This window comes from Mus pahari, chromosome 16, assembly GCF_900095145.1.
Source record: "Mus pahari chromosome 16, PAHARI_EIJ_v1.1, whole genome shotgun sequence".
NCBI lineage: Eukaryota > Metazoa > Chordata > Mammalia > Rodentia > Muridae > Mus > Mus pahari.
Genome location: NC_034605.1, coordinates 16,228,288 through 16,254,319, shown reverse-complemented (window position 1 = coordinate 16,254,319; position 26,032 = coordinate 16,228,288). Strand labels below are relative to the sequence as shown.

The 26,032-nt window shown below is 40.4% G+C and overlaps 1 protein-coding gene across 9 annotated transcripts in view; it reads left to right on the top strand.

The window, feature by feature from the left end:
• Ryr2 (ryanodine receptor 2) overlaps positions 1-26,032 on the top strand; it is a 557,252-nt gene that overhangs the window by 486,222 nt on the left and 44,998 nt on the right. For all 9 annotated transcript variants that reach the window (XM_029547437.1, XM_029547436.1, XM_029547432.1 and 6 more), the window contains 8 exons: positions 2,518-2,617; positions 4,095-4,174; positions 6,250-6,326; positions 7,109-7,182; positions 18,007-18,087; positions 19,670-19,758; positions 21,712-21,840; positions 25,028-25,132. In XM_029547437.1, coding sequence (XP_029403297.1) covers positions 2,518-2,617; positions 4,095-4,174; positions 6,250-6,326; positions 7,109-7,182; positions 18,007-18,087; positions 19,670-19,758; positions 21,712-21,840; positions 25,028-25,132 — 735 coding nt within the window. The remainder of the gene's footprint in view (positions 1-2,517; positions 2,618-4,094; positions 4,175-6,249; positions 6,327-7,108; positions 7,183-18,006; positions 18,088-19,669; positions 19,759-21,711; positions 21,841-25,027; positions 25,133-26,032) is intronic.

The following is a 26,032-nucleotide window of genomic DNA, read 5'->3' as shown; positions in this document are numbered from 1 at the left end:
ATTTGTATTTTGCATAGGAAAATCACACGCAGTTTGAAGGAAAACATCATTTCTTTCCATGAAATCTATCTTCCTGTTTTAGTGAAGATAAAAATCCTCTGTGAAAAATTAAAGTAATACATCTGGAAACGGTTTTCAAAGACAATGTGCCAGAAAAACCAACACACCCCCACACGGATCTGAAGACAGAGTCCCAGCTCAAGGGAACTAAGAAGATTTGCAGTCTTTTTCCTTGAAGCAGGGTTGCTTTTGTGTTGTTGTTGATCTTGTTGTTTGGTTTTGTTTGTTTGATTTGCTTCTATATCAGTACTTCTCCCCTGTCCAGTTGTTTTTAATATTCTCAGGGTCTTTCTTCCCCAGAAACATTATATTCCTATTGAAATTTTGTTGTCAGCTATGAGAAATGGGAAATGGTCTTTGTCTAGGGAGAATGGTTTTAAAAGAAGTTGATTTGCTCTCCTGTCAAATCTCTAGATCCTCTGTGCTCAAGTATCCAGTGTGACTTCAATGGTAAAGATAACAGCAGCTTGGTGTGCTTCGTGAGCTGTGAGGAGGACTCTGAGCCTGTCTACCAGGGCGGGAGCTCAAACAGCAGATGGTTGTTGGTTCTTCAGGGCTTGTCTCTGCTGCCATCTTTCCCATTCATGAGGGTTGTCTTTGTAATTTGGTAGAAGGATGGTTGTTCCCAGCTTCCTTCCTAGCCTTTTTGGTTAGTGAAAACAGCAGGGGACAGTCCTCCCCTCCCCCCCCCCCAGAGTGATCATTTCTTGATGTGGTCTTCTCCAAAGTCTCTTTTGCAGATGGAGTCGGTTAGGGTTTATTAAATACAGGTTCCAGTTTCAGCTCTGGCGACAGGAGGGAAGTATAAGTTCGTTGGGTCTGAAAGGAAGAATCAGTTGTTGATCATGAACATTAAAGCATGACCGAAGAGCAGACAAAAGGGTCTCTTTTCTTTCTGTTTTTCTTTTTCAAACCTGTGTTGTAATAACAGTACGGTTTTGTGTGTCTGTGTGGTTTTGTTTCTGTTCTGTTTTTGATTTCTCAGGAAGAGGTTTAAACATGAAGGCACCCCTTTCAGGCGTTAGCATGGCTACAGACGAAGCACAGCAGCCTCTTTTCTTTTTTCTCTGCTTCCATTTAGGCCTATCACATAATTTAAGAGAAAAAAAAAATATTTTTATCACAGGAGCTCTTAACTAAAGTACGGGGGAAAAAACCAACAAAAACACCTGATCAATTTTGTTTTTGCAGCACGATATTATCAAAGATTTAAGAAACAAATTTGCCAGCCTCGGCGAGAACTCTCTGGTAACAGCATAAATGTCTGTGTCGGTTGCTTTTGATTTGAAGGTTTCTTTTCTTTTTCTTTCTTTTTCTTTTTTATTTCATTTGTTTGAGCCCATTTCTCCCCGCCCCCTCCTTTCGGTTCACTTTATTTCTCATATTCTGTAATGAGCAAGCCTTCATTTTTTAAACCTCTTCCATCTTTCAATGTCTATTTTCCGTACTTTGGATGGAAAGTTGACGGCAGCACAGTTGTCATCCTGGCTACTGCTGCAGCACCTACTGCCCTAGGTCACGTATGTTTTGGCCGTTGTGTTAACGGACATGATGCTGATTGAGCGTTTCATGTCCCATTGACTAAGCTTCTCTACCACGCCATTTGATGGACGCGCTGTCACAGGGCTCTATGCAACTTGCATTCTGCAACTTATACTGCTTAGTTCCGTCTCAATTCTCCAGCGAACTGGATTGCTCAAGTGAATGATCATACCAGCCTTGAACTTGCTGTGCCTTTATATTTTTCTTCTGATTTCCTTCTTTATGTTCACAGCGGTAGCTTAAGTGGAAAAGAACAAACACCAGCCATTGCTCTAGTAGCATCATGCAGTCTCTTTTGTCACCTCCTGAGAATACAAAATATAAAGGCACCTTGCTTCTCTTATTCTTTGGGGGGGCAGTTGGGGTGATTTATATCATAAATCCACGACTCGGTTGAAACCTACCTTTTTTATCCATATCAGCTTTCAATTTTGCTTAAACTCCAAGGCGTCTAAGTTAACGTTCTTTTTGTTTTTGTTTTTCTGTGATTCACTGGTAACTTGCAACTCGAGCCATTTGCTGAGCAGTATCAAGTTATGGCCATGACCTAGGATATTGCCAAAAATAAATGACCAACCTCTATGCACAGATGTATTAATCGGAACGTGCAAGTTTCAAAGATGAAGCGTGAAACAGGCTTTGGACTGATCAGCCAATTAAAATTGAGAAAATGAAATGCATCCTGATAAATCAATACTAAAAGTATATCTGAAAAAAAAATATCAAGGGAAAAACAAACCAAACCAAACCATGAGTTCAATATGTGCCTATCTGTTTGATAACATTGTTGGTATTGAAATGGTCCATAATGTTGTCATAGAGCCCATACATGAAGAGACAACTAGAATTGTGGTCTGTAGAGAGTCACTGTGATGTCTGATGGCCACTACATAAATGGTTGGGATTTGTGTTCAGGAAAAGGAAATGGAAAAGCAGAAACTTCTGTACCAGCAAGCCAGACTGCACGACCGTGGGGCAGCCGAGATGGTACTTCAGACCATCAGTGCCAGCAAAGGTAAGGTTGGTGTCTGCCTCCCAGAGGGCGCCATTCTGCACTGAGAAAGGTGAGGATAATTCATGTCCCACAAGGAGGGCTACTTAGAGCTAGCAAGAGTGAGGTTCATTCCTGCCTTCCCCCCTACCTACCCAGCATGCACTATTCTCCAGATACTATAACAAACACAGAGTTTGTGTTTTGATAAAACTTTATTTACATATGCAGACAGAGGCCATTCTTGGTCCTCAGACCATAATTTGCTGAATTTTGATAGAAATGTTTAGACATTTAACAATAAATTATTTAAAATTAATGTCTACCTCATTAACCAGTCATTTAAAGACTTATTTTTCTCATGTTAGTAACATCTCTGTAAAAATATTTTTAATTTCTAAATATAGCTCGAAAGTTGCAAAGAATTAAATCACATGATAAAATTAATCAGACACAAAGACTATGCAGCTGAGTTAACTTCTGTATAGTTAGCATTCACACTTGGAACAGCAGTGTGGAGCTTATACTTTTAAACTTTCACTATCAGATATATTTTTATGCAATTAACTATCACCAAAAAGAAAAAAAACACACTTCAGAATTAGAATTAGAAAAAGAGTTAGTTTCATATCCTCTTTTATAGCTTGTATCCATGGGTGGACTTGGAATATTTAAAATTAAGTGAGGTCACACCATCTCAGAAAAAAAATTCTCCCATCCCTTCTCATAGATTATATAATATATTTTGTATATTACAAGCTAATGTACATGTGAGCACAGTGAATCATGTAGAAAAGAGAACAAGAAAGGCTGAATGTTAAGTAATGAAAAAATGAATGTAGTTTGGACATGAGAACAACACTTTCAATGTTACTCGGACTCAAATGGGAAAAAAATAGTGAAAAGATGCAAAAGTAGCACTTTATAAAAAGCTATCATATACACTATTAAACCTTGCTCCAAGTAGAGGTAAAACATATTGAAAGAAAATACAGCCAAATGACAGACAACTATGCTTTGTCATTATCCCACTAGCTTAAAACTGAAAATATGCATAAAACTACACACATATTAAAAGTGATGAATGACGTACCAAAAATGAAAATCACACTTTTGGAAGGGGGCAGGACACTTTTCTTCAGGGGAGCTTTAAGTAACTCACACTCATTCAAATGGTGTCTTAAAACAGATGATAAGCTTTGAACATCAGCACTTTCAGGTCTCACAAGTTCAGAATTGAGTTTCTTTCCCATTCCTTTCTATATTTTCTCAAATACATTATACAGAGTATAGTCAACATGTGGGCAGCACAAGGTTGCTGGGGTGTGGTCGTGCTTAGGCTTTCTGTTATACATACCAGTCAGCCCCCTTTCCATGGCAGAGATTTATGTGGGGCAAGAAGGACTTAAAACACGGGTTTCTGTTGTTTGTTTTGTTGAGGTATCATAAGTTAGCGCCACGAGAGCAATGATGGGAATTCTACTGTTTCTGTGTTTTGAAGGGGAAACTGGACCAATGGTGGCTGCTACTTTGAAGCTGGGCATCGCTATTTTAAATGGTGGCAACTCCACGGTGCAGCAGGTAACTAACATCGTTGAGGAAGCAACACAATACAACTTTCTATTTCTTGAAAACTTCATTACTGCATATTTCCTGTATGAAGCGCTAAGTTTCGTATCGGCACTTTTTTTTCAAAGACTTCATGTTATATGGTAGTGTTCGTCTTCCCATCAGCCTCTCCTGTCCCTTCCCTCTCCCCTTCCCTCTAATGGTCTTCCTTTCCTCGACACAGAGCACTTGACTTTTATGTTACCAAGCAATGTCATCCCCTAAGCCCTTGAGTGAGCCTCTGTTATCTTGTAAATACAGTTGTTCTCACCTACAAGTGGGAGGGTTTTGTTTTTTTTTGTTTTGTTTTGTTTTTTTTTTTTAATCATACATTGAAATGGCATTATTTACAACCCTTGCCCTACGGGATAACATGACTCCACAACCCAGTGTGTGGTTAGAGGCTGAGATATGTGCCTTCTGGTTCCAGAGGCAGAACAATATAGTTCTTTGGTGGCCCCTAGCTTTGTGTGAGAACATCACACTGCACATAGCCATCCCAAGAAAAGAATAAAAATCTCAAATCCAAGGAAGGCACTCTATGGAATGTGTGTCCATACTGCACATCCTAAAGTTGAAAAATCCAACCTATACTTTTTTTTATTCTATTTTTTTTCAATTTTTATTAGGTATTAACTTCATTTACATTTTAAATGCTATTCCCAAAGTCCCCTATACNCCCCCCCCCGCTCCCCTACCCACCCACTCCCCCTTCTTGGCCCTGGTGTTCCCCTCTACTGGGGCATATAAAGTTTGCAAGACCAAGGGGCCTCTCTTCTCAATGATGGGTGACTAGGCCATCTTCTGCTACATATGCAGCTAGAGACACAAGCTGTGGGGGTGCAACCTATACTTTTTATCTGAAACCCTGCAGACATAATTTTGTGATGCTCTGTAACAATCCAATGACGAGACAGACCTAGGCATTGCTTTAGCATGTTTTGAGTTCATGATTGACCTGAATCTTGATCCTGGACTCTGAATACTGCTCTGGGAATGAAGAAGAGTCACCAACCGGGCCAATGGTTCCTGCTCTACTTCAGATTCGAAGACCGAGGTGGTAAAAACTGAGGTTCTACCACATCAGCAGGAGGAGACTCCAGCTCTCCATTGCTGATGCTGCTCACAGAACCAACTTTTTCTGGAAACCTGTGAAATATCCACATGAAAGTGTATGTGTCTAAATACTTAAGCAGAAGCAGGAAAGAATTCCCAGTACCACTCGCCCGACACAGCAATCAGGGTTGTCCTTGTTCAGTTACAGGCACCTGCCAGTGTGCACCAGTCTCACTTTAAATTGTTATCATCATTTCAGGGGAAAAATAGCCACACAGATATTTGTGTGCCTGGACTTCCTTTGTTTGAGAATACAAAGCATAATTTGATTGTTTATTTGCGTTTTGATAGTGCATATTATTTATACATAAATGGTAGGTCACATAGATATGTATATACAATATATTTTGATCATATTCACTACTGTTACTCTCTCTTGTCCCCCTCCCCCATTCCCTTTGTTCCCCTTCCTCTTCCCAACTAGCTTCTTCTCTGCATTTCTTTGTCTTTTGATGGCTAGGGGAACTTAATTATTCAAAGGGTTTAAGTACTCAAAGGAACAGAGGCAACTTGCCAGTAGCTGTACCACTGAAGAAAATGATTCTTTCTCCTCCAGCTATCATTAAGTACCTAAAGATCCTTATAGAAGGATGAGCTAACCTCCTCCATGATGCAATGTTGACTGTCCCAATTTTGTGCGGGGCGAGTCTTGTATGAGTAATCACAGCCGCTGAGAGTTAGAGTACAACACCACATAGCCCGGAGATGCTGCTCCACAATATCCCACCCTCTCCCACAGCACCTTTGGTCTCTGTGCCCTCATCTGTGATGTTCCCTGATGGGCTGACAGAGATGTCCCACTGAAGGCTGAGTGTCCAAAAGTTACCTATTCTCAGGACGTGGACCAGTTATGAGTCTCTGAATGTCTCTTTACTAAACAAGCTAACAACACATTTGTGCTTAGCAGCCATGTGGCCTCTCTGTTTCTGTAGAAGATGCTGGATTACCTGAAGGAGAAAAAGGATGTAGGCTTCTTCCAGAGTCTGGCAGGCCTCATGCAGTCCTGCAGGTGAGGATGTGTGGTTGCTCCCACTTTACCCAGTGGCTACAATTCAAAGTATTTGTTTGACATTGCAGACAGTCATGACACAAACCAGAATTGTTGATGAACAAAGACTTTAAGAGATGGGCAGGTGGTGCTTTATGACCTGTCTGGATTTTAGAGGGTTAGTAATGTCTTAAGAACCACATTAGTGGGTGTTTTTGAATCTGTGGGCTCCAATAGAGAGCTTTGAGAATGAAGTACATTCTCCATACTTGAAAATAAGTCTTAACAGTTTAGTTTGCTTTAAGATGAGGGAAAACAGAAAAATTCTATTGAGTATAATTGGGGAATTTTGAGGACCATTTTCTATGGGGACATTTCTCATGTTTTTTAATGGTAATCTTCCATTATCTTGCTGAAATAGTCATTTTCTATTTTTTTTTACATTACTTAGAAAAGTTCAGAGAACATTTGATTGACAGATCTGATACAAGCTTAATACAAGCAGTTCCAACTGCAGGAACATAAACTTTGTATTTTTGCACATCTGTTAACACTAATGTTCTCTCTGAGCTGAAGTCTATTAACCTTGTACTGACTTTCTCATAGATGATTCACTGTGGGCTCTGACTGGTTAGTCTGCCTGTAGGAAAATGGGTGTAGACTTCAGAGGACTAGGACGTGCTCTCAGCATGTGCTAACATGGAGTGCCCATCTCAGGACATTTTATTGTGTAGGTGTTTGTTGTCCTGAACAAAGAAAATGACTTATTTTCCCTTTGCATGTCTTCTTCCTTTTTATTGTAGTGTCCTGGACCTGAATGCCTTTGAGAGGCAAAACAAAGCAGAAGGACTTGGGATGGTGACTGAGGAAGGATCAGGTATTGATCACTTCAATGAAAAGCGCCCCTGTCTCTGCTATCCCCCAGATGTACTCATTTGCAAGTACATTTTCAAGCAGGGAGATAGATATCATGCTTAGGAGCTCATTTGAAAGTCCACATGGGTCACACATCTTAAACATCAACGCTGACACTACTCTCCATGCCCTTTCCCCCAGTTAGTCGCAAAGAGATAAAAGAGTAAGGAAAGATAAAGACCCTTGTTGGCGAATTATCAACTAGATAAAAATGCCCGAGAGAAGAGCTAATACTTCACATACTCTGGTCTAAAATGTCGCAGGCTCACTTCCTCCCTCCTTAGGACAAGCACCTGTTCATCTCCTTCGATCTCTCCCCTCCCACGTTTACCCATCTGTCATCTCTTCAAGTCCAGATCTTGTTTGATTAAAAAAAGAAAAGAATGGTTTTTAAATTTGAATAATTGTGGTTGCTTTATTCAGACATGCCCCAATACAAGCTTATTTCTCTTCAACAGGTAGATTGCCACGCAATGCCCTGAATGCAGGAGTCATTGGTGGTACCTTATTCACTTTAGGAAGATTTATTAAGAACAATTATCTTCAATTTTTGTTTCAATTGCTTTTTTTTTTTTTTTTTTTGCATCTGATTTTTAAGCTGTTTAAGTGTCTATGGAGCCCTGACTACATTCTGCTGTGTCTGCTTGATCTCACTTAGACTCGGTCCATTGGCAGCGGGTTAGTTTTGGAACATTGCATCCTTTCCTGGATTAATTTTATTTTAAACAAACAAACAAACAAACGAAATACAAACTGTTGCTCCACCTGTCGTTTGTAGCTTTCCCCAGCCATACTGAAATATTGTTGAGTGAACTAATATTTTTATGTCTGTGTATTTTTGTTCTCACCAATAAGAAAAATAGCCACTCCTTACTATTCCCTGCCTTTTCTGGAAGGTCTATGTGACTTGTATGATATTTAATCTGTGCTGGTTTCATAAGTAGGTCCAGCCATCACCTTCCAGCCATCTGGTCTTGTAATCTAGTTTCCTTCTGTCAAAAGGATCACCAGCACCATTCTAAAACTTCTGATATTTTTTTGCCCAGGGCCCCATGGAAGAACAAAGGTATATTAGAAATCTCAAGGCAATTCCCTGCCTGTCTCTTATTTCCCAGTCCTGGATATTTTTCAACAATACCAAAACATAAATGAATTTTTCTATCCAAAGTTTCACTCCCCAGGTCAGAATTTGAAGTTAATTTAGTTCCCCCTGAACTTATTATAGAATGTCTCAGCCTCTGAACAAATTCCAGTTCATCTGCTTCATTCTTTGTTTCTACCCACCTCAGACACCTGGGAGAAGGCGACCCTGGTTAAAACGCTTACCTCCCACGAGTCAGGACCAGAGTTTGATACCCAAAACCCCCATAAGTACTGAGTGAGCATGGTGGCACACCTGGAACTGTAACCTCAAAAGGGAGAGACAGAGGCTCCCTAGAGCAAACTAGCCAGCAAGCCAAGCTATGTGGGTGATCACTGGGTTCGACTGAAAGAACTTGCTTCAATCAATAAAGTGGAAGTGGTGTTAAAGATGACTCCTCACATCAACCTCAGGCCTCCACATGCGATGGCACTCATGCACATATGAAAACATTCACTTACACACACACACACACACACACACACACACACACACACACACACACACACACACACCAAACACAAAAAGACCATGAAGTGGAAAAAAATCGATTATTTCCAACAAAAGGATATAGACACCACACAGGGAGCTTCCTCCTGGGTCAGCCAGATGTGAATTAGAAGAGTGGGGTTTTAGTTCCCAATCAGAGAGGCCATGACTGTGGCCACTAAGGTGCAAGCGTTAGTTCTGTACATCTTTCATTAAGAGGTGGGTTTTGTCTCTGCATTATTTTTCATATCACACACAAATTGCCTGGATTAATGAATCACGCGTCTATTTCATTACAAATAGTAATCGAAAAGCCTACTTTCAACTTCTTTCTCTTCTCCATTTCCTTTTCTTTCCTCCACTGTCATTTGTACCTCCTTCCTCCCCTCAGTCATCACTCATGAGCGTGGTAACTATCAAAACCAGGCGGCTGTTTGGTTATTTGCTTTTTGTCTGGGGTTACCTGTGTGTACATACTTGGTAGTGACTGTTTTGTTTGTTTGTTTGTTTGTTTTCCTTTTTATTGTCTGTTTTGGTCACTAGATTACTTCATGTCTATCCTGCATCCTGTTACTTTAACATTTACAAACTTTGTTTCTTTTGGTCTTATTTCTGTGAAGTTGAACACTATTCATATACAAGATATGAAGGAGCCACAGGATTGAAATAACATTGTTTTAATTTGTTCTCTTGTGTTTCTTTCATTTACACAATGGTCCTCAAGGGCCCAGTGTTTGCAACTGTGTGAATGAAGGAGTCTTAGGATGTACGTGCCCATCCGCGTGTGGCATGTCCCTCATGAACATACTGTGGCTTTATGACTGTATCAAGTGCATGGCAATGTGCACACATCAGGAGTAGTGACCTATGACCAGCCAAGTATACTCTGCCACTGGCCTTCCAACAGGAGGTCTATAGGGCTGTTTTCTCTTCCTTTAAAAATATGACAGATTTAAAAAGTCCTTTCGCATCAAAGCTAATTTTCATCTTTGAGATTCGATTCAAAAAAACAACACAAAACAGTGTTACTATTTTCATCTCCAAAGAGACAGTGTTTGCAACCTCTGAATGGCAGTGCAGGAATGAGGAAGAAAACAGGGGTGTGGTCATTTATGTATCTATTATTTATTTACTTTTAGTGGTGCCTAGTATGTCAACAAGGCTTTTTGAACCAAGAGACATGCTGGAACATTCCACTGATCCCTGATCTTTGAAAGCACTACACTGTCTCTAGCCCTACTTTAAGAGTTTCTGTAGTCACTCACTTTGGGTGTGTGTCTATTATTCCTGTGCTCAGCCCATTAGTTTGTTTAATATTCTATAAAAGTAGAAAAAAGCTCACACCTCTCCTGAGAAGGAAATATTGGACATCCTTCTGAAAAAGCTCCACTCTCCACTCGAGGCTCATACCACATAGGCCCAGCCCTGGATTAACAATGGTCAGCTCTCAGCTTCTCAGCCTAACACACTGATTTCATGGAGTGATGCCTGCCCCTGGTGGAGAGCAGGTGACCACAGTTATAAAATTCACTGGCTCACATGAGTGAAGGTTCTGCTGCCCAGAGTTCCTCCAGTAAGGGAAGCTACGGGCAGGGTGCTATAGGTAAGGAGAGAGACAAGTCAGGAAGGTGACCTGACTCACAGCTGTGTGACAAGGCCAATGTGGAAGTGTGGGCATGGTGCTTTATTTTGGTGAGTCTGTGAATTCCCTGAGCTGAGCCATTCTTTACTTCTTTTCTTTTTTCTTGTATTTTTTCACTTCTTATGGAAGCTTCAAAAAAAAAAATTCTTTCTTCTTTTTTCTTTTCTTTTTTCCTGTCTTTCTTTTTCTTTTACTTTTCTTTTTTGAAATTTTACTGTTATTGGTGCTATTCCTAATTCAATGAGGAAAATGTCATTAGGAAAGATGGGTTAGTTTCAGGTTTATATATCAGGATTTTGGACTAATGCTATGCATTCTTGTTTTCTTACTGCAGTTGTTGCCATGTCTGCCCCGCCTCCTCTGCTGTTCCTGCTCTCTACTAAATGTCTCCCACTCTGACAAAGACCTCTACCTCCCACTTAAAAACAATCAAACAGGCAAACTAAACCAAAACCAACCAAACAAACAAAACAACAGACAAGAAAACAACCAAAATAAAACCCAGAAAGCCTTCAGCAGCTGTATTTGGTGGCAGTGTGGTATCTTCATTATTGCCCTTTCTGCCTCTCTGTGTTTTTCTTTTGATGTAGGTTCTTACAAATGGCATTCTGCCATCTGGGCATAGTGGTGCACACCTTTAATCCCAGCTCTTGGAAGGCAGAGGCAGGTGGATCTCTGTGAGTCTGAGGCAACCCTGCTGAGTTCCAGGACAGCCAGCACTACATAATGAGACCCTGTCTTGGAAAAACATACAAACAAATGAAGGAACAGACAATGCCTATATGAATATTTTCACCCCACCCTCAGACTTTTAGCTTGTTCTTTATCAGAAGCTTTTGACCTCATCATCAGGAGCCTGAACATGTTGTTTTTATTCTTTCCAAGACTCTTCTGGAATACAGCAGAAGAGATTGTGTTTTGGTTTTGCTCATTGTGTGGATATCATAGGCAAGATAAACCTTTGAAGTTGATCTGAGTCTATAGAAGTTTCTTGATTAAAAATAAATACCCCCTGAACATTAAACTACAAACAAGCTTCTCCAATCTCAGCTCAATTTAAAATTATTTACGCCAAAGTTTTAATATTTGCTGAGACTGCCAAATTCATTTGAGGTTGAAGTAACTAAAATTAACTTTTAACTAATTAAGCAGAAATGGTTCTATTAATCTCAAAGGACTGGCTACCTATATTTTTATACAAAGTATTTTTATTGCTTCATCATATGCTAGTTTTCTCTCTTTTCAAATTCCATTCACAAGTGAGTCTTGCTGTCCTTTATTCTTCCCCTTGCTTTTAGGAAAGACTTTGATGTTGGTTCATGGAACCAAATACCTTTCCTTTTAAACCTTTGAAGCACTTAGTGGAATCTGCACATCTGAAATGTGCTGTGACTAATGTCCTGGCCATGGGAGGAGAAGATTTTTGAGAATTCCATATTACATAGAGATTTACAAGCAAATAATTTCAGAGTGTTTGACTGTACGAGTGGATTTACTAAAATTTCCTCCAGCTGGGGTCATGACTTGTTATAATAATGGTGAAATCTGGCCTGAAGTGGGAGTCTGTGAAACCAGGAACTCCCTGTAGAGGAGCAACACATGAAAGTTTAGTGTACAGAATGGAAGCAAGAATTGTGAACAACCTAGTCAGAAGACTAGTTGAAGATATCACTTGATCAGAGTAGACTGTAGAGAGTTAATGATGTCAGTGTTAAAAACCCAAGTCATGTCTCAAAAAGAATAGGAAAGAGTTGATTCTTGATCCAACCTTAAGAGACTAAGATCTAGGAACACAGATTTAGGTCACTCCAAATATCATAAATACCATACCCCAGTGTGGTAACAGCTTCACAAAGTTTTTTTTTTTATTAGTACAAAACAAAGAAAGCCATAAATAAAAATATTGTAAGTACATTGTTGGAAACACCATGTAGGTGGGTTTCAGAAAAGTGAAGAAATCTCTGCTGCAGGCCTCAGCTGTTAGCCGGTGCCATTTTGGTTTCATGCCAGTGGTCCATTTGTGCATCACAAAGGATTCCCCTAATAATTACAATGGTGTTAAGTCACCTTAACTAGCAATTTATGGGACTGAAGTAGTCTAAGATAGTTTGGTTCTGGACTTTAAACATTCTAGCTCTCCACAAATAACAGACGTACTGACTAGATCAGTCATTTAGCCTTGTAAAATGTTGAACGTGCAATCTACCCCCTTTTGTTGAGGGGGGGGGCTTCAGTTTACAATGGGAAACTATGGAAGATCTTATCTACTCTGCCAAGAAATTTCTGTTTCTTCCTGTCACCATAGAAGAATCTTAAATAAATGACATTGTGAGCAGTGTTAAACGTCCCACCTGAGATGAAGGCCCTAAGGTCACTTGTAGAAGAATGTGTCAAAGGGGCTGCCCTGACACTAAAGTACACAGATTTCTCAGGGACACTACCATAATAAACAGACCATGGGTCCTCCAAAGACAATGGCCAGGAGAGCATGGGTTTTATCTGGAGAGCATTCTCATTGGGTTGATGCATTTGTATTTTGAGGCAACATTGTGGATGAAGGCAGTTACTGTCTGAAGAGAGGGAGGTCAGCCAAAATACTGATGAATAGAAACTATGAAGAATAGTGGGAATTTCAGGGAGAAGTGACCAGCGAGTTGCCAATATTCTGGCTTAAGAGAAGCAATCTCCCAAAGTTTGACAGTTTGCATGTGGCTACTTTAATTCACTTGAGTAACAAAAGTCACTCTGCTATTATTATTATTTTTAAATTGTTTGGCCTCTGAAATAGGAACATCTTGTATACACAGTCTCTCACTAACTCAGGTTTAGTAGATGTGTTCTATGGCATTTGTAGATTGTTACAGATACAGCCTACCAAAATACACTGTTTCAAATGTGTAGGCTGTATGACCTGGCATCATCCCTTTCAGGCTTTACATCTGTACCTTGTTTAGTTCAGTTTCTGTTGCTGTGATTAAACACCATGACCAAAACAACTTGGGGAGGAAAGAGTTTATATAAACTTAAAACTCACATGTTGTACTCTGTCAGTGAGGAAAGTCAGGGCAGGAACAGGAGACAGGAACCTAGAGGTAGACACTGAAGCAGAGGCCACGGAGGAGTCCTGCTTACTGAATTGTTCCTCAGCTATGTGCTCAGCCAGCTTTAGCCCCCAGCACTATCTGCTCATGGGTAGTACTTCCCACAGTGGTCAGTCATCACTCAAGGCATCATCCCACATCCCACAGACTTGCTGTAGGCCAGTCTTGTGAGAGTAATTTTTTCGACTGAGGCTCCCTCTTCCAAAATGACTCTAGCTGTGTCAAGTTGACATAAACCAATCAGCACACTCCAAATTTCAAAGCACCTTAATGAGTTTGAGCCATTTTGATTGCCCAAACACAAAATGGGTAGGTAAAGAGTTTGTTTTTCTCCATTGCAAAGTGGGAGATTTAAGGTGAAGGATTGCTTGTGTTAGTTTCTTTCCTGGATCCTATCAGGATCAAACATCCTGACACGGCAACTTAAGGGAAAAAAGGTTCAGTTTTGGTTCATAGGTCAAGGGCACAGTCCATCATGGTGGGGAATCAAGGCAGTAAGAGTGTGAATTGCTGGCTACATTGAAGCCCTTGTCAAGAAACAACACAAGGAATGTTATACATAGCTCACTCTCTCTACTTTATGGATACAGTCTAGTATCCCTCACAGTCAAGATGGGTCTTCTCATGTCATTTAATATAATCAAGATAATCCTTCATAGGCATGTCCAGAGGTCCATCTCCTATGGACAGACTCAATCAGACTCTGTCATATTGACAGTTAAAGCTAATCATTACATTTTCCACAAACCACATCATAGAAATGGTTTCCTTAGGTTGCATAATGTGAAGAACATATGATATACGTGATGGTTGTTAGTCAAAGATTTCAGTAAATCCTGATGCTAAGTTTACAAAGTCTAGCTGGGATGGTACACTTGATGCAGAAAGACCATGAAGTCTAGAAATATACTGTTCTCTGCCTGCCTCCTCCATCAGACTTCAGGGTTACTCATGTTCAGGTTATTGTTCATCTAGAAAGACACGGGGCCTAGAGGAGACATTTGGATGTTTACTGACAGTCTCTAGACTCAGATCTTTTACCAGCAAATGACTTTATGGTGTTAGTTGAGTTCCCTACATTCCAAGTTGTTTCTTAAATTGCAAAATAGATTGCACCAACTTAATTTATATTATTATAAGTCTAAATGAAATTCTGTTTCTAGCACAAGCTCATAGTCACTAAATGTGAACTGAAAATCCATTTTAAGAAGTTAGTTGCTAGTCATATTGTCAAATAACTACAGAAGTTATGATGAAGCTTCTTAAGAGGTGATATTAGAACTAAACCCATGCAATGAAATACCCAAGTTTCTAGTTACTTAATTAGTATCTTCAGTATTAATTCTTCAGTTTGATATCACATAAAACAGATATCTAAGTCCTCTAAAAATCAGTTTGAAATTAATTTTCTCTGTTATCATGAGGGCATTTCTGAGATTTATTTAAATGGGATATTGTAGGGAAATTTCCTTGATACATATACTGATTATTAAAATATGGATATAGCAGAACCCTATAACAATGAGAACTACGGCCTTTGAGATCTGTCCCTTTTCAATTATTTTATGTATATACTAAATATAATTCTTATGTATGCCACTAAAATTTATGGATCTATTAATAAGTATTGCCAATTAATTATCCATTAATATTAGTAGCAATCAATCCAAGTTTTATCTGGGAAAGTGGCTAAGAACTTCAAATGGTGTCACAGTCATTCTGAATAATCCCTAGTTCTACACAAAGACACAGACATACACACATCTCCACTGCAGCACATATGTCTAATTGATCTTAAACAGATATTCTTTGTTGTATAGCCCAGGTAAATCAACTATAGGAATAACATGTGTTAATTTTATTAGGTCACATAAAATTGGCATCTCTGTTCCATTCTTTCTTTAAATGAAGAAGGTCTATGTGGTTTCTTCATAATGAAAATTTAAAATATTGTGGCTACGTAGCTACCTTTCAATGAGGGTAATGATTTTCCTAAGCTGTACATACAGTTAAGTATAGGCAAGTAACAATCTCTCAGGCAGGCACGTTGCTCCCATCTTTATAATTTATAAGCATACTGTAGAGGATGTAGAGCAGTTGGCAGGCTACATGGTGGCCTCATCTTATAGAGAGAAATAACTAAGAGGCAAAGAACAAACTCCTCACAAGCGACAGCATCTAAATAGTTCCCTCTGTGTATTGGATATCCTGAGCAGAGGGATATGGTTCATATTATTCGCATCAGCCCCCCTAGGACCATTATAAATAGCCCAAGACTGTAAAAAACATTTCAACCCCATATGACTCCTCCATTTCATTACTTATTATTGATATTAGTTTGCATGTGACAGGGGCCTTTCTTTTGCATATAACACAAAGAGACCTTTGATTGTGCACCATCTGCAGACATAAAGCCAACTTCTGTCTCTGTTACTAGACCACATACTGGCAGCATGGGTGATGGCAGCATTTTAGTTGAATAGTAGTGAGCTCATGAAGCAGAACATCCTGGGATATACCTGGCATCACTGATAGTGTGCAGAGGCTTGGCCCACCTACTCCCAACCTCCCATCTTCCCCATTCTTCTAATGTGTGTGCTGTGCTTATAAATAAATGAAATTTCTTGTATCTGTTTCAGTTTATAGTCAAGAAATCACCACTATGGCAACAATAATGAAAGTCCGATTATAATGTATTGCCTGCTAGGCACACAAATGGACTACCTCAGTGTTGTTACTTTAGAGTTAATTTTTTCTGAATAGTTTCCACAAGGCCATTGACATTTTGAACATTGAAAAATTACATACATACATGCATACATACATACATACAGTGCAGTTTTTCATTTTCTGAAATAAAAAAAAATTAATGGGCTTACAGGGAAAGAATCAATATGTCTGAATGAACTCATAATCGTTTGATTTCAATATCATTTTGAAGAGTCTTCTGATTTATACGGCTCATGAAAATGATACCTAGAATCATCAATGGAGAGTTTAGCTTGTCTATCAGCCTAAACTGTTCTCCTGTCATGGACCTAAGCGTTGAGGAATGGACTTATCAGCCATGTGTGGAGGTTCCTCTTACTCTTTGAATTTGCTGCATCATTAGATTGGTGTGCTTGGCAATTTTTATCATTTCTTGGGAGTGAGTAAGGAAACAGGTACAATGATTATATATACTTTTTTAATGTTTACATTAGTTACCAAAATGGTTTTGCTTCCTACCCCTACCATTATATGAAGCCTCTCACTTTGAAAGTCACAGACTACGGACTGGTAAGTCCATCAGCTCTCGTGTCTCCATGATCATTCATCTAGCTAGCTGAGCCCATGAGCATTGATTGCATAGTGTCCTTTCTCAACCCCAACTCTTCCCAGCCTGAGCCTGAACAGTTATTATTTTATTTAAATACATTAGTACATCCATTCACTGGCAAAGCAGCTTTTTTTTTTTTTTTTGGTCATTTTTCTTTCTAAGTAATGCATATCCCTAAGAAGGTGTTCATAACGTTGACATTTTTTTCCCCCGGTTGCACATTATTTTGCTTTAACAGTCAGTTCTCATTTGTGTGATGCTGTCTCGTGTTTGTTTCTTTCCTTGTGCTTTTGTGTCTAGAAGGAAACTGGGATTGTGAATTGCAAAATAGGTAAGGGATCAAGCCCTTTCCTAAGTCTTCAGCATTAATCATGATGTATGTATACTTTTTATAATTCAACATGGCTTCTGCCCAAGGGCTGGCTGTCTTGTCTTCTTACCTTTCTCTGTTAGTGATCAGCAATCAGCTGAGCTCCTAAGTCTTTCATGGAGTTCCACAGGGACATTCCTCCCCATTCTCTGAAAACACTATCCCACTAGGCATATCTCTATTTGAAACACCTGAGCTACTGCCTTTTTTACTTAGTTGACAAGTTGATGAAAAATTAACGTGAGTTGACCATTTCTAGCAGTTGAAAATATTCACAAAGATCTCTTAATTATAATTTATTAAAAGAAACACTCAGTGTTGTTTTGTTTGTTAGTGGCTTTGCCAGTGAACCATGTGGTTATGCCTCTAGAGAAAAGTGAGTCTAATATTTACAAAAGATGTAGAGTTCATTACTATTCACGGTATCAGGGAGGAAGGCCTCAACCTTTGGGTTATTTGTAAAATGTTGCCAACCCATGCTGCTACTTCTAACAGAGAGAAACCCGAGTTTTAAGATTGACCTGTTCTTTTCTGATAAAGAAAAAGCACATCTATCTGCCAAGTGCATGATCCCAGGAGCTTCAGATAGAAGCCCAGTGGTGGCTGGGACTTGGTTCTGTTCTGGGTGCAGAAAGCTGCTAGCTGGATGTGCAAGAGTTGGAGGTGGGGGCGAGCGGGAGGGCACCTGGGGCCGGTCACTGTTCACCCTCTGTCCTTCCCACAGGGGAGAAGGTTCTGCAGGATGATGAGTTCACCTGTGATCTCTTCCGATTCCTGCAGCTGCTTTGTGAGGGGCACAACTCAGGTGAGTGATGTGTGACCCCTGCAGATGGTGGCCAGGAAGTGAGGTGCTCTGCGGTGACAGCAGACACCCTTGGCTTCTGACTGGGCTTCAGCTTCTGAGTTGGAGGGGCACACCTGAGCATTGTTTTGCAGGCACTGAGCTCTACACTGTGGCAGTTGATAGGTGGAACTGATGCTTTAAAAATCGTCTATCTTGCTGAAAGCAACCTACAGATTCAGTGCAATCTCCATCAAAATTCCAACTCAATTCTTCAAAGAATTAGAAAGGGCAAAAAAAAAAAAAGTTTGCATAGTTTTTCATCTTCTCCTCCTTCTGTCTTTGCTTCCCTCCCTTCTTCCCTCCTTCTGCCCCTCCCTACCTCTCTCCCTGCCTGCCTTCCTCCCTGTTTGCCTATCTGCCTCTCTTCCTGCCTCCCTCCCTCCTTGGCTCCCTCCCTCCCTGCCTCCTACCCTCTCTCTGCTTCTCTTCCTGCCTTCTTTCCTCTCTCCATCCCTGCCTCTCTCCCTTCCTCTCTCCCTGCCTGCCTGCCTGCCTCCATCCATCCATACGTACATACATACATACATACATCCATACATACATCTTATCCACCCCTCTCTCCCTCCCCAGTCCCTTGTTCCTCTCCCTCTCCCTTCCACTCTTATTCACTCCCTTCCCAGCTCCCTGTACTTCTCCTGCCTCTCTCCCTCCTAGTTTTTTGAGACAGTCTCACTAGCCTTGGAGGAGGCTGGTGTCCACTAGCTCCAAACTGGCTGTGGACACCAGCCTCCTCCAGCCTCTGCTTCCCAAATGCTGAGATTACAGGGGTGTACCATGTTCCTGGCTTTCTTGATCTTCCTATTATTTTAATGTTAGTGAAAACAAGGGATGTGGTGGTGGTTGTGGTGGTGGTGGCGATGATGATAATGATGATGATAATGATGATGATAATGATGATGATAATGATGATGATAATAAATTAGATAGCTTCACAGTAATGTGGATGGCTATCTTTTTTTCCCCTGATTTTTATTGACCTCGGGCATACATTTGTCTATGTTACTCGATGTATTTCTATTCTTGTTTTTATACCCAGCTCTGGGCCAGCCTGCAGTTCCAAAAGGAGAGGAAACCACTCCTTACTCAGTGTCGCCTTTGTCTTCCAAACATTTTTGTATAGAACTTGAGAACACAAGGTTCTTGAATAGATAATTCCATTTTATGTCCTCAAGGATGGAAACCTCCCCAGTCACCTATATACCCAGATCTATAGAATGTGGGATCAGCTGACACTAGCAATGTCTTTATCTGGAGCTGAGCACTGACCTTCTGTGAAATAGGTTTGGGGAGGTCATCACTCATTCTGCTTTTCATTTATGTGGCTGGAAATCAAACCTGGGGCCTTACACATCGGAGGCAGGCTCCCTACCACGACTTAACTGGAGGTTTATAGGAGATGTGAACGATTTCATGTTCAAGAGATTAGACAAACAAGCCTTTGGGCACCCTAATGTTACTGCTTTGTGCCATCATTGACTTGTAAGGTCACCTTACTTTGTACTTCTGAGGGGGCTCTTAGTAAAAGAATTTTGGTTTTGTGTAGATTTTCAGAATTACCTGAGAACTCAGACTGGCAACAACACCACAGTTAATATCATCATCTCTACCGTGGACTACCTCCTTCGAGTGCAGGTAAGTGGTCGCACCTGCCAGCCATGGGTGACACTGGGGTCAGCTGGCCAGCTGCAGAAATGCTAAGTGGGTTTGAATGTGTGTGGATTTCTAGCTAACGTGTGGGCTTTACCTTTGATTACAACCTTCCCATAATTCTACTTTTTGTAACCTCTCCTTCTGAGGTCAATAGTATTTTAGTTTGTTTTACGAAGCACATTGACACACCATTCCTGCTTCTTCGGTTGAGTCACCGCTAGGGAGAGAGATACAGGGATACAAAAGCAAGTCCACCCCACTGTCTCCTGGCACACCAAGCTGGGTTTTACTGTTGTCTTAGTATTTTCACTGATTTAAAATTTAACCCAACACCTTGCTGCTTAAAAATGCTTAGGACACTCTAATTACGTTTAACCAGTTTGTGACGTTGCAGCCAAGGGATGAGGCTTTACAATGACAGTGGCTCCATAAAGGTTTTATTTCTCTCAGTGTCCTATAAAAGAAAGAAAGAAAGAAAGAAAGAAAGAAAGAAAGAAAGAAAGAAAGAAAGAAAGAAAGAAAGAACAAAAGGAAGGAAGGAAGGAAGGAAGGAAGGAAGGAAGGAAGGAAGGAAGGAAGGAAGGAAGGAAGACAGACATAGAAATTTAAGCCTCCAGCTTTTTCTTTAATAGCTTTTTAAAAAATTCTCCCTGGTACTAGGATTCTAACTCAAAGCCTTGAACTCCCTCTATATCCCAGGAAGCCCTTAGACTTGTGAGTTTTGTCTTAGGCTATTCTACCATCAACAGCTGGGATTATAACATGACATCACCAGGCCGGGCCCATTCCTTTGAAAATGAAGAAGTATGGTAGTTTAGTCTCTCCTCTCCTCCCCGCCACTCCATTCCCCTGCCCTGCCCTGTCCTCCTCTTCCCTGCCTTGCCCTGCCCTCTCCTGCCCTCCCCTCCCCTCCCCTCTCCTCTCCTCCCCTCTCTTCTCTTCCTTGCCTCTCTTCTGCTCTTTTCTTTTCTTCATCTTTATCCCTTCTTTGCCTCTCCCCTTTCTTTCTAACTCCCTCCCTCCCTCCCTGCCTCACTTTTTCTCCCCTAACTTCATCTTCTTTCTTCCCTCTTCTCATCCTTCCTCTCCTTTTTTTTTTTTTTGGTTTTTCAAGACAGGGTTTCTCTGTATAACCCTGGCTGTCCTGGAACTCACTCTGTAGACCAGGCTGGCCTCGAACTCAGAAATCCACCTGCCTCTGCCTCCCGAGTGCTGGGATTAAAGGCGTGTGCCACCACGCCAGGCTTCCTTCCTCTCCTTAATGGGAGAAAAGTCCCCTATGAAGCAAATATGTCTAAAGGCACTTCTGAAAACATACTTGCAAGTTCTGAGACTATGTTACCAAACTCAAATGTAGTCCATATCTTCAACAAAATTATGTTATTCGTTTAGACAATGAGGACCTCTTGAAAATGTGTTAACATGGAACATATCTGTGAATATTGATGTCACAGGAGCCTGCTTGACCAGCCACTGTCCTTAGCTACAGAAGTTAGGAGCACCATAGCTCCTAGCTATGGACTCACCTTGATGAAATGTTCATGGTTTCTTTGGAGAAAAAGGAGGGCAGACATCTGTAACCTCTAAAACATTGTTCCATGGTCTATCTACTTGCCAGGATCACTTTATAAACATCCAAATTCACTCAGCAGAAAAGTACATTGGTTTCCTGAATTATTCCATTTGTCAAATCTATGGTCATCAATTTTCAAAGCTAAGCTCTCTGCTTGTTATTTCGGTAGGGGTGTTGCTGGAGGTAATGGGGTTTTCCACACCATGCCCTTAGGGAAGTTGCTGGTGACAAGTGTTTATTTCACAGCTTTCCTTTTGCCACTGTATTTAAGATCTCTCTTTGCTGTCGTCCAAGCCTGGTTGGGTCAGTGAGAACTGGCTGGCTAATGCCTGTCCATAGCATGCATGGTCTCTGTTTTCCAGGAGTCCATTAGTGATTTCTATTGGTACTACTCTGGCAAGGACATCATAGATGAGCAGGGGCAGCGTAACTTTTCCAAAGCCATCCAAGTGGCGAAGCAGGTGTTCAACACACTCACGGAGTACATCCAGGTAAGCGCCAAATATTTCAGCTGTGTAAAGAGAGACAGAAACAGCCGTTTTAAAAAGACTCTTTGAACTGGGCCTGGGGGGCACAGATTTGTCATTCCTGCTAATCATGATGTGAGGTAGAAAACTCTCAAATCCAATGCCTGCCTAGGCTGCAGAGTGAGTTCAAATCTCAGCAACATGGCCAAGTTAGTAGATGCTGTTGCAAAATAAAAAGTAGGGGCTGGTGAGATGGCTCAGTGGGTAAGAGCACCGACTGCTCTTCCGAAGGTCAGGAGTTCAAATCCCAGCAACCACATGGTGGCTCACAACCATCCGTAACAAGATCTGATGCCCTCTTCTGGAGTGTCTGAAGACAGCTACAGTGTACTTACATATAATAAATAAATAAATCTTAAAAAAAAAAAAAAAGTAGAAATGGCAGATAAAGGTCAGAAGGCAAACACATACCTAGCTCTAGGTTTAATCCCCAGTACTTACAGATAGGTGCATAGGTAGATAGATGATAGATTGGTGATAGATAGAAAAATAGACAGAGATAGAATTTAACCAGTTATTGAATTCATAGAAAATATATTGCACCTAAAATATATTCCACATTCCTATTGAATTAAAAAATAATTATATATATATATATATATATATATATATATATATATATATATATATTTCATGTATTTTATCTTTTGTATGTGTGGGTACCCAGGGAAGCCAGAAGAGAGTGTCAGATATCCTGGAGCTGAAATTCCAGGCCATTTTGAGCTGCCGTGTGTGTGCTGGGTCTCTTACCTATCTCCCCAGCCCTTCAGTTCATTCTTTGCCTTCTCTTTACCAATATCTACACTAAATATGAGGTTGGTGTATACAACTAGACACAGTGAAACTGTGGTCATTAGAGAGGCTCTAGAGGAGTAGTCTGTGTAATGCTACATTTCTAGGGCCTGTAATAACTGTTGAGCACACAATAAGTGAGAGAAAGGAAAGAGACGAGAAACTGGGTTGTTAACACATAGTTTATAGTATTCAAGAGACAGTGAGGCTGAAATTGCACAGGAATAATTAAAAAGTAGCATTTAAGAACCTGTGTTTAGATTTGCTAACAGCTCCCAGATGCAAGCAATGTAAGGGTGAGCAGGTTCTTAAATGTACACTACATTCTTTTTAGCTTTGAAGGATGCACATGGGTGAAATTGCATAATGTCATTTCCAGTCATAATTAGCATTATTTCCCAATTCTCCTTGGGAAGACCGTGAAAGTGCTTCCTCATCAGAATCCTGACGCAAAAATCAAACCTAAGTCGGACCCTTCGTCCTGATGCCGATTGGTTACTCTTTGTAGATCATTTTGACTCCCTGGTCCTGAGACAAGATCTCAGAATTAAAGCCCTTTTCTTTCCAGCTGATTTGAAGGTCAGGGTACCAGCTTCGCTTTTGACTTTGTAACCTGGAACCTTATCACGAATGGCTCAATTTTGATTTTCAGCCGGTTTTAATCCAAAATAATGGCTTGCTGCAATATTCATTTGGGAAGGTGATAGTGCAGGTTCAGCCTTCGGCTTGCCACTGTTGTGTTATCAGGACTGCCCCACAAGTCCTACTTAGCCCAGTGTGATGCGAAACTCTTGCTCTAATATAGAACCTTAAATATGTCCCAGAGGAAATTGTCACTAAACAAAGGCCAAGCTGATTTTCTGCTGTTCACCTCTAATCTTGGGGTCTCTTCTCCCTGATACCTGCACCAGGTGTTAGGAGGTTGCAGACGCACTTCAGCAGCAACAAAACGCCACAGATTATTGTTTTGAAGCCAGATTTTACCACAGCCTTGCACCTTGTTGCAAGGTGCTCTCTCTTGTCATCAGTGAGGCTGAAATTGCACTTTACACTTATGTAAAGTACTCCAGTCTAGCTTGCCTGCAAAGCTCACTACAATCCTGCCTCTACCTCCATATAAAAGGACTAAGATTACACGTGTGCACCTCTGAATCTGGCTTTTCTTTTACATGTAGAACATAGGAACTGAATTCATCTCATTGGGCTCACACAGTCCTTTTTATCCATTGAACCATCTCCCTCCCCCATGTTAAAATTTGAGTTTAACAATCACTGAATTGTATTTATAAAAATTACTTGAGAGTTCAATAAGTTACCTATTTATAAATCAGGCCTAGCCTGCCTGCAACTGAGTCAGTGCTCCCTCGAGGGGGTAGGGTGGGAGAACTTTCATCCTGTGTTTCTGGGAGTATTCTAAATAATGTGTCTAATATGTAGTATATATTTAAGGAACTATTTTTATGTATATTAACATATGATTGGCTGAATAATAAGGCTTCTAATTAGAGGTTGTTTTGCTTGTTTGTCCCTGACTATTCAGCTCATATTATAATGATGTTGCTTGGTTTGTGTTCTAAGGGAGACTGAAGCCTAGAGCTCTTTCAGCCAATAGCTTTCTAAAAATATATATGTACATATATTATAAATATATATATTATAACAGATTCAGTTCCTTTGCATTTAGGATTTATGAGATTAATGATAAATATTAATTTAAAAATTGTCAGTGGTTATACTGTTTGCTAAATAATTATACAGCAAAACATCAGAGTTGTTTACTCTGTGAATATTGTATCTACATTACTTAGTTAGGAATAAGAAAAAAAAATTCTTCTCCTAAGCATATTTTCATAGTTTTTGTTGGTGGTTGTTTTTGTTTTCTAAAGGGTCTCATGTAGTGCAGACTGGTCTCTAGCTACTAAGTAGCCAGAGATGACCTTAAACTCCTTCCTCTTGTTGGGCTCACAGGTCTTTGCCGCCACACTAGTTTAACGTATTCTTTTTACACAAGGTAGTAGCTATCAACTTGACTGAACAAGCAAACCATCAGTACCCTCCTTTTTTCCCATAAATAGAAGAAATGATCAGTATGCCCAGTGTGTTAGTATTCATACAGAAACAAGCCATCAAATCGCCGAGACGCTTTTAGGTACGTTTAACTAGGCAATTGCAGGATGGACACCAACTGTTGAGGGCGCCTTATCCCTACCACATCTCTTGTATTTTATGCCTCTTTCTTCATAGATAAGGAGCTGCTAATGAGATGTGTGAACAGAGAGTGAAATTTCTTTATTCCCTATAGTTTCCCTGGGCCAATACATGATCCTAAACGATCATCGTCTCTCTGTTCATGCTGCAGGGCCCTTGTACTGGAAACCAGCAAAGCCTAGCACACAGTAGGCTGTGGGATGCTGTGGTGGGCTTCCTTCATGTATTTGCACACATGCAGATGAAGCTGTCTCAGGTAAGTCAGCGCCTTTAACTGAGTGGGTACAACATGGACTAGAGCCACCAACTATACTTGCTTCCTTAAGTTTGATATCATCTCTTAATATCACTCCCCTAAGGGTCTTTTAATCTATATCAAATTCTTCATTTTAAATTTTTAATTTATTTTGTGATAAAAATCACTTTATTTTTATTGAACTCATAATAACATATCATGTAGCTAGTTAAGGTAAATGCTTTTTAAAAAAAGTGTGTGTGTGTGTGTGTGTGTGTGTGTGTGTGTGTGTGTTGGGTATGTGCGTGTAACTGGAGGTACCCACAAGGTCCAGAAGAAAGCCATTGGCTCCCGACTCATTCTCTGCTCTTTGTTTACTGGGGATTTTCTTCCCTCTTATGGATACTGAAAAGGGATTTGAAACTTGTGATACATTTGTTAAGGAGTGGAAGTTTTTACAGGGTCACACACAAGCAAAGATGAAGGAGGGGAAGTTCTTACAGGGTCACACAGAAGCAAAAATGACATTCAAGCTACCAGGAAAGCAACTTTCTGAAAGTCAAAGAGAAGGCAGTGGTTATAAAGATAAAAAGGGAACATGTTTTGATGTAAATTTGCAAAGTCTGTTAGAAATAACTTCTTGCTTCCCTACCTTGAATTCTCATTTCAAATTAAAGATGCATGAATAGAAAAAAAAAATCTCATCCTGGCACCCTCTCTGATGCAGGGCATCTTGCTGGTATCTAATGGTCTGACACACCTGTTGCTAATGGATGCCCAGCACATGATAGAAAAAAAACCAACAACAACAACACAAGGGTTAGGGTCAGAAGAGAGGTGTCTAAGAGGATGAAGGCACTAGCTGCCAAGCCTGGTGTCCACATTTAGTCCCCAGGACCCACATGGTGGAAGGAGAGAGCC